Below are 9,092 nucleotides of genomic sequence, written 5' to 3' on the forward strand. Positions count from 1 at the left end.
TGCATCATGCATGTAATATCACACAGTGTCTGTCTTTAATCATAACCCATAGTCTACAAATGCAAGCTTTAGTTTAAAAGATGCAATGCAAACCGGAGCAGTATTGGAGGATTGAAGAGTTTTTCATGTTGTATGTGTTTTTATGTTTGGAATAAAAACTCCTGAAACTGCATAAGTGTAGTTTCAAAATAGCGCCATGTATGGGAAGCAAATGACTTTCTCTGTGTAGGGACTGAGGTTCTAACTAATATCTAAAGCGAGTGAGATGCTTGTTACAGATTTAAAACCAAATATGCACCGTTTTTAAATTAGTCAGTGGTTTTTAAATGAGTTAAGGGATTCTGCTCTGCACACTTCTTGGAAAGTTACAATCTACCAAGAAGGAAATGCCACCAATAGATTTAAAGTGGTGCAATGCTGTCAAGAGGCAATTTTTTTACATAACACACACATCTCAGAATTATTTTGTTCTCACTTATTCTAAAAAGAAATAAGCACATTTTATTTTGTCTAAGATTTCCATACATGTTTCATAATATTTTGTACACTTTCCAAATAAAATCATCCTTTCTTCTTTTTGACCTCTTCGAAGCAGCAACCACATGCAACACAACACGCACACACACACACACACACACACACACACACACACACACACACACACACACACACACACACACACACACACACACACACACACACACACACACACACACACACACACACACACACACACACACACACACACACACACACACACACACACACAGACTGCACTGTCTTTGTAACAATGTGTTTGTAGCATTCTTAATAGTCTGATTTTACAGGCGTGTTAGACGTCTCTTTCTCGGTGGTGTCTCTGTGGCTAAAAGTCCCTCTGCTCAGCTGCCTCCAGCAGAAGTACCTAGTGAGCGCATTACGCAGGGACTTCCTAAACTTCTCCCCTACAAATGCATAGATGATTGGATTCACACAGCAGTGAGACAGTGCAAAGATTTCAGCATAGCTCATTGCAGAGTTGATGGCTTTTTCAGCCTGGCAGGTTTTCAGGGTTTCCAGGAACAGCTGTAGAGTTTTAAGAAGAACCACAACATTGTAGGGGACCCAGCAAATGACAAACACGCAAACTATTGTGAATATTAGCTTTATAGCTCTGTCTTTTTTGGAGTTCCTGGACTTGGACAGCACAACAAGTATTTTCACATAGCAGAACATCATGATGGGGAGGCCCACAAATAGCCCCACTGTGTTTTCGCTGAAGTTTCGCAGCATCTTCCACAAATGCTGACTCTCATGTGGGTAGAATGGCTGGCACACTGAGCTGTTGTCTTCTGGATCTATCTCCAAGGTGGCAAATCTCAACCCAGGGATTGCCATGATGACTGAAATGATCCAGATAGTGATGCTGGCTATGATTCCATAGCGAAGTGTGCGCGCTCGCATGGCTGCAACAGCATGGACAATAGCCAAGTAGCGGTCCACACTCATAAGGGTCACAAACAGATTTCCACTGTAGAAGCCCACCTGTTCAAAGAAGCAGAGGGGGGAGGAACGTCAGAATCCGGTTAACCTGGCCTCAATGAGGTTCTTCATACATTACACAGCAGGTGTCGTTTGTTACCATAGAAAACATCTCATCTCACCTTTTATTTTTAGCAGAATATCCCCCGCATTATAAAAACAACTAGAACTGTAGGGAGACAGGTGCACAACTAACATTGCAGAATCATTATTTACTTTGCTCCACTTTACCCTTAAATCCCTAGACACAGCACTTGTAGAAGGACATGTTTTTTTTATAGATAATTGGTAATCAGCATTTTTTAATATGTTCTGCTTTCTGAACTAATAAGTACCCAAACCCACTGAGTTTCAAACTTGAATTATAATGGACTTGTTATGGTTTTGTATTCTAAATGATAGAAATGGTTAAAAGGAAGAAAGTAAAGAAATAAAGCGCCACCTGATAGACTCCTGTCAGCAGTTTGCAGGTTGCGAGGTTCTGATAGTTGACCAAGAGGGGCAGGGATGCAGCCAGTATGAGGTCAGACAGAGCCAGGTTGAGCAGGCATACATCCGTCATACTCTTCAACTTTATGTACCGGGTGAGAACCCAGAAAATAGTGGTGTTGCCTGTGAAATCAATTCAGATGATTTATCCATACTAAAGTTTTTCTCACAATGTGTTAAAGGAGACACATTTACACTTTTTCCATTTATCTGTAAGATTCTTGTTTGAACATACCTAGCACACTTAGAAAAAACAGCATGTAGTACAGCATGTGCAATATTGTGGTTCCATTGGGCAACTCTGGACCGCCATCCTGATCACAGGTGTCATTATAATCATAGTCCTCCAAGTATGACTCATACTCTGATATATTCATACTGCTGTGTGAGGAGGAAAAGAACATACGCAGATTACTTTGGGTAAACACAATGTGACATGCAAGGCAGAAAAACCCATGATGTACCAAATATATCTAGCATGACGCATAAAGTTGAAAAAAACATTGTGGTTGCTTGAAGCAACAGATGTTGGGGTGGGGGGGACTAGGTGGCATCATACTATCCACAAAGTAATTCAATATTACCACAATTACCATTATTCAATCACTAAGTCAAGCAGCAAAAAATAAAAATCATATGATTTACATTATAACAATAAAGATGTTAGTATAACACTTCAAAGATTCACATTCTCTACAATGTCATCATTTATCTTTACATGTTGGTGAATAGGCTTACTGGTTTGTTTGTTTGTTTGTGTGTGTGCAATAGTAAGTTGCTCTAGTACAATCCATGTTGGTATTAAACCAGGGCAACCCATGTCTACATCAATTGTTGAAGTCTGATGGGTTTCACCAAGTGATAACATGGGTATTAGGGGCACATAAGGTACTGGATAAAACAGATAAAAATATAGAGTTTTTTGATAAAACCATAAGTAAAGTAAATCGTTGAGTTATGGTTGAACAGCTCTGTCCTTTAAAAGTAACTCCAAAGCTTTGGACTTTCAAACCTAACAAAAGTAGTTTGATCTGCAGTTTGTCATTTAAGTGTTCCTCCCAGACCTTACTTAATAAATTAACAAATAAAAAATAGGGACAAAAATACAAAACAATTTAAGCTCTTATTGAGTCTTATTAGTTATTTCAGCTTTTCTCGTCCAAAAACGCATCCTGTTATTCACTATCTCCTTTTATAGACTTCTCTCGAACATCATAGTTAAATAACAGAGGGTTTGGCAAAAAAAGCGACCGTGTTGGATGATTATAGTTATTCCAGACAATTCCTAATAATCCTGAATTTCTCAATAGATTTACATGAATATCTTCCTATTGTAATGTGAAGCCAAAGAATCATTCAAATATATCAATTTTGAATACTTACAATATCAAAAATGAGATCCTCTTGATTCAATTTTCTTCACTTTCAGTGTTGCCTCCACTCACAAATCTTCAGGAAACATAAAGAAGATTAGATAGTTGTTCCTTTTTGCTATCATGGTTACATTGGTTCACAATCATGTCGAGTGGACTGTATTTTCCACACTGAACATTTTGTACTGATACTAGCCTCAAATTACAAAGAAACTATTTGAAAAAAGAACATGTATGAATAAATGCGAGGGAGTTCAGAGATGTTAGTGGACTTTCCTGCCCTTTAAGTTGAAACTTTCACATATATTCATCAGTCCCTGACTCATGTCTGAAAAGCTTCCGTAAAAAAGTTCAAAGGCTTCTGTGTCAAACCTTACAAAAGATCCAAATCTGATAGAATTCTATCGTTATGATTTTGGTGTTCACTGTAACTGATGATAACTTCACAATATTGAACCTTCTCCCTATGTACAGTAATGTAAGAGATACAACAAACATTATCAACAAACATCAACACTTTAGATGCAGAAGTAAGACACAGCTGTCTATGAATTTCACCAACTTCCTCCTACTCTGACCATAATCAAATGCATATGATCTCTTTTAAACCACATCTAAAAAAAAATTATTTCACTATCAAACATTTGCAGAACCGACTGCCACACCATGTCGACCCCCACTTCCTGTGACTGACGCTGTTTACGCACACGCCTGTGCACTAACAATCCTCCACTACACATATAGGTGTAACACTGTATAGATGTTTGAGGCGGTTTATTATATATCAACTGGACGTTTGAAAATGGAAATGTGCTTACCGCATGCCAAAATCACTGTTCCTGAGTGTGTATTCTGGTGTGCTGGGTATCAAGCATACATGTCAGCCTGTCAACTTGCATTGCTCTCTTTTTGTGTCAAATCCTGCTGTAGAGCGCATTTCTCGTAAGGTGGTAACTCTTGGTTTTTGTTGTTTCCTCTGCTTGGTGTTAACACTGTGCAAAGGTGTCAGTGTGGTTTCGCAGAAATGTTCCTTTGCATCTGTTGAAATGTAGCAAAAATTGAGTAGGGGAATATGTATTCTAATGAGGAGCTTTTCTTTCTATGTGTTCTGTTCACTTTGGAAAGTAGCTTTCAGCTCACCAGGAGTAAGAGATTTTTGTTTACGTTTTATTTTTAATATGTAAAACTTTCGCAGTTAAAATTAGAATTCAAATTAGCTTGGATGTTTAAATGTTATGCAACAGATTAACGGTATTTCAAAATTCAGATTAAAATGGTTTAACATAACTTCTTTAAGAATAAAATGTAGTCACGAAGTAATGTTTCTAATGGTAGGGGAGGGTTCCTTTTAATATGTTAAAAATCACGCAGACAAAAGACCTTCTTTTTGGCACCTCTTCTTTAATGACAATTAAAATATATCTTCTTAGCCAAATGTACTTTAATGACAATTAAAATATATATTCTCAGCCAAATGTAACAGTAATGAACATGTGTTTATTATAGAAGTAGTCTGTCATTGTCTTGATAATGTTACATTACAATGGCAGTAAGAAAGCTGCAGAAAGCTACAATGTGCAGTAAAAACCCATTATGTGAATGAATGTATAAAAATGTATGGACTATGTTCCAATACAATATGAAATTGCAGTGAAATACCAGGACAATAAAGGTAAACAGTAAAAAAAACAGTGTTAAAAACAAAATATGTAGATACTACTTTACATATTTACAAATGTGAGCCATAAAACAATGTTGGGAATTATGAAAAATGACATGTGTGTAGGAAGAGTTCATTGTTGTCAATAGATTGAAATCCTTGATAAATCCCATACACAGCTCAACAGGTTTTACATCACCCTATGTTTGTTTTACTTTGTGGTTTTGATTAATCAAACATGAATAAGAAACTGTTTCCACAAGCAAAGGGAGAGAAACAATTTGAAGAACATTTGTTTTCCAAAGTGACAGCTATTCCATACAGTATGAATGTATTTCTTAAATGTTCAGGCTCATAATCTCATCACAGCGAACAGACTTAATGGTTACAGGCTGTCAAGACAAAGATTGTATTGAAAATATTTGATAATAAAAATAATTACTACCAGAGCCCCCTTGATGAGCATATGCAATAAAATTGAATGGTTGAAACAAAATAAAATAAAAAACGATTTAAACCTACAAGCAGCTTATTAAAATGTCACACTGCTGATTAAAAAGAGTAAAAAATGGAAATTTGAAAGACACATGTTGACTCTTCATGGTCCATAAAACCACAACATAATCTGCCCTACACCTTTTACATGATGGAGGTGACAGCAGAGGACTGAGACACTGAGCTCTTCCTGTAGGAGCTATCTGAGAAGTCTCTGTTGGAAGTCAGAAGAACCCCGGGCACACATTTCCTCAGCAGCGGCAGGGCTCGCTTCATGAACTTTTGTCCCACAAAGGCGTATATGATGGGGTTCAGGCAGCAGTGAGTGTAAGCCAAGGTCTCAGTCACCGTCATTAACAGCCTTAAACTGGCTTCGCTGTATTCGTTTGACAATAACCTTTTAGACTTTAGAAACCACAAGAACAAGGAAAGGTTATACGGGGCCCATAATAAGAAAAAGGCGATCACAATCAAGAGGATCAGCTTGACGACACGGTGCTTTTTAGCACTCCTCATCTTCACCAGTATGGGGATGATCCTTGAGTAGCAAACTATCATCACCAGCAGAGGGATCACTAGACCCAACACAGTAATTGTGAAGGTGTTATAAAACCTCCAGTCATCGTTTTCTGGTTCGTATCTACAAGCCACCCCATTGGACTCATTTAGCACCTTTGTGAAGATGATATCCGGCAGAGAGATGCAGAAGCTCAGCACCCAGATGAACACAGTCAGGGCGATGCCTGACCTCAGGGTGCGATATCGTGCCATCCTGTGAGCGTGCATGATAACCATGTAGCGGTCAAGCGTCATAACCACCATGAAGAAGATGCTGCTGAAGAAACCAGTGCTGTGGGAGCCGGAGGCAAAATGGCACATAAAGTCTCCGAAAGTCCATTGACCAACCCTAGAGTAGTGAGAGTAGAAAGGCAGCATGAGGACAAAGAGGAGATCGGAGAAAGCCAGGTTGAAAAGGCAGATGTCTGTCAAGTTGGTCTGTTTGCGATGCTTCACCAGGACACACACCACTAGGCCATTGCCTTGAAGAGAGGGAGAGAAAAGATTACCATGTGTAAAGTAATGGCCTTGTTTCATTTCTCTTTTGAAATTCAAATTCAAAGGGGCTTTATTGGCATGAAAGTTCAAAGAAACAATGTTGCCAAAGCTTCAAAAATACAAAATACTTACACTATAATATGATATCCAAACAACATTAACATACATTTCAAATTGTTACAAATTAATGATATACAATTACACTTCAACACACACACACACACACACACACACACACACACACACACACACACACACACACACACACACACACACACACACACACACACACACACACACACACACACACACACACACACACACACACACACACACACACACACACACACACACACACACACACACACACACACACACTCTCTCTCTCTTACCTAAGAAGCCTAGGACGAAAACAAAGCTATAGAGAGTGGGCAGAAACACTTTGTTGAAATTCAGCAAAGCAGCATTGTTGCAAGGAGTGAAGTTTTCCCCAGATCCATTGGAATATTCTTCATAGTAATTGTCATATACCCCGGTTGAATTTCCGTAATCATCTGCAAACAAAGAAATTCAACATTTAAGACTTATTTCAGATTTAATCCCTGTCCATTGAGATACACTTTATTGCTTACATTGAAACTGCCAGGTTGCAGTACTGTAGTGGTGATGAATAAAACCGTTTTGTTGCCTGCAGCATTTAACAATTATATTTAAAAAAAACATGTAACTATCATCTCATGCAATTTCAGGAGCTAAGTTACGGTACATCTGTATTCGGTTAAACAATGAAAGCTGTTCACCCGTGAATATTCATAAAATATGAATGTATTACAATGCTGTAAACACCACAAAAAAATCAGTCTAACTCCATTGTGTTGGGGTAGATGCAGAGTGGATACCATAGGTGGATACACCTAAAAGTAGGTTGTTAATGGTAGGTATGCCCTCTGCTGGTTTTAACAGGTAGTGCACTCCCTTTTAGAAACACTTAGCACATTTACAGATTAAAGGTACAATCCACTCTTTTCTTCTAAGCCAACTGCTGCATAAGAATAGTCATACAATGTAAATTCCACATCAACATCATCAGTTATTAAAAAGCCTACTATTGTAATTCTGTGTTTTTCCTTTTCACTTGTAGTTGGCGTGTATTTTGTATTTTAAGCCTTATTGTGTCATTTCATGTCTCTCTCTTCTAGTGTTGATTCAACAGTCAACTTCCTTTATACTTTCATAGATATTAGATGCGTTCCACAGATTATTATTATTTTAGATATATATTTCAGTGTTGAAATAGTAACCATATGAAGTTACTTCAGGTTTACATAATTATGCTTCAGATGTATTTTTCCCTTAACTGATGCTATTGTCAATAAATAGGTTTATACATTTTGAAGGCTGTGTTTGCTCAATCTGAATAGTTTTAAAGATATTTTTAAAGGCCCTTAGATAACTGCCAAAACGTTTTTAATATACAGTTTAATGTGTCTTCAATTTAATAAAGAAAATACCAAAATGAAATAATATTTAAGGAACTTAAAAAAGTGTTTTTTAAAGATCTTAAAGACTAAAATCTAAAGAAATGTCAGTGTACTGTATTAGTGACATACAAGAACACTTTTAGACCTCAGGCATTAATAATCAGAAACAAACCAAACAACATTTCTTCAACATGCAGGTCACAAATATATTCATCAATAAATACGTTATGCAAACAAAGAGTTGTCAAAATGCATTCACCTGACAGTGACATGATGATATCTCAGTGATGCGTGTTCCTATCAGATGTAGACAGTGGCTGCTCTTCAGGGCTCTCTATTTCTCTTCCTGGATCTTGATTGACAAGAGATTCTCAAATGTAAAGTGATGCACTGACTGTCTTACTTTCGGGAGTACCCTATTAATGAGTAGCATAGAAAGAGAAGTACAGCTGCTGTTTCCTGTACGTCCCTAAGAGTGAATCTGAGATCTTTATCAGTTGCCCACACAGTTTACATCTACATCTTTTGTATGTAGACACATCTTTAACACATTGAAAGTAACCATAATATTTAATCACAGTCCAGTATGATTCTAAAAACATACTCCTATTAATTAGGGCGTGAAAGTATGTCCCAAACATTTTTGGTGACACAGTGACCCTTTTATTCGATACCTTTACCTCCTAGCACTAGATGTTTTGTTTTTTGTTTTATAGACACATTCTTTGTCTTGTTATGGTTGTCATTATAGTGGCCTATTGCTTTTTCACACCTGACTTTTCTCTATCTTACCCATGATCTTACCCTATGTAAACCACCTGTACATTAAACTTTAAACTGTCTATGACTGACCTCTGCTGGTCTAGAATGATATTGTTGTTGTGCAGGGAGGTGTTTGATGGGCAACAGAGCACAAAGCATGCTGGGAGAAACTTGCCGGGAGAAGATATTTGAATTCATAGAATTTCAACGAGACAACGGCTTTTTCCAAAACATGTAAACCCAACGTACAACAAC

The 9,092-nt window shown here is 37.5% G+C and overlaps 1 protein-coding gene across 1 annotated transcript; it reads right to left on the reverse strand.

Moving 5' to 3' along the window:
* Positions 1–792: 792 nt before the first annotated feature.
* LOC307046353 (uncharacterized protein) lies at positions 793–8,478 on the reverse strand. Its single transcript, XM_079692751.1, has 6 exons — positions 8,335–8,478; positions 6,987–7,148; positions 5,684–6,578; positions 2,246–2,391; positions 1,964–2,133; positions 793–1,524 (listed from the first exon to the last, which is right to left on the reverse strand). The coding sequence occupies exons 1-6, from the start codon at positions 8,345–8,347 to the stop codon at positions 808–810; spliced, it is 2,103 nt and encodes a 700-aa protein (XP_079548877.1). The 5' UTR covers positions 8,348–8,478; the 3' UTR covers positions 793–807.
* Positions 8,479–9,092: the final 614 nt, after the last annotated feature.

This window comes from Notothenia rossii (genome assembly GCF_949606895.1).
Source record: "Notothenia rossii genome assembly, chromosome: 7".
In the NCBI taxonomy this organism is placed as follows: domain Eukaryota; kingdom Metazoa; phylum Chordata; class Actinopteri; order Perciformes; family Nototheniidae; genus Notothenia; species Notothenia rossii.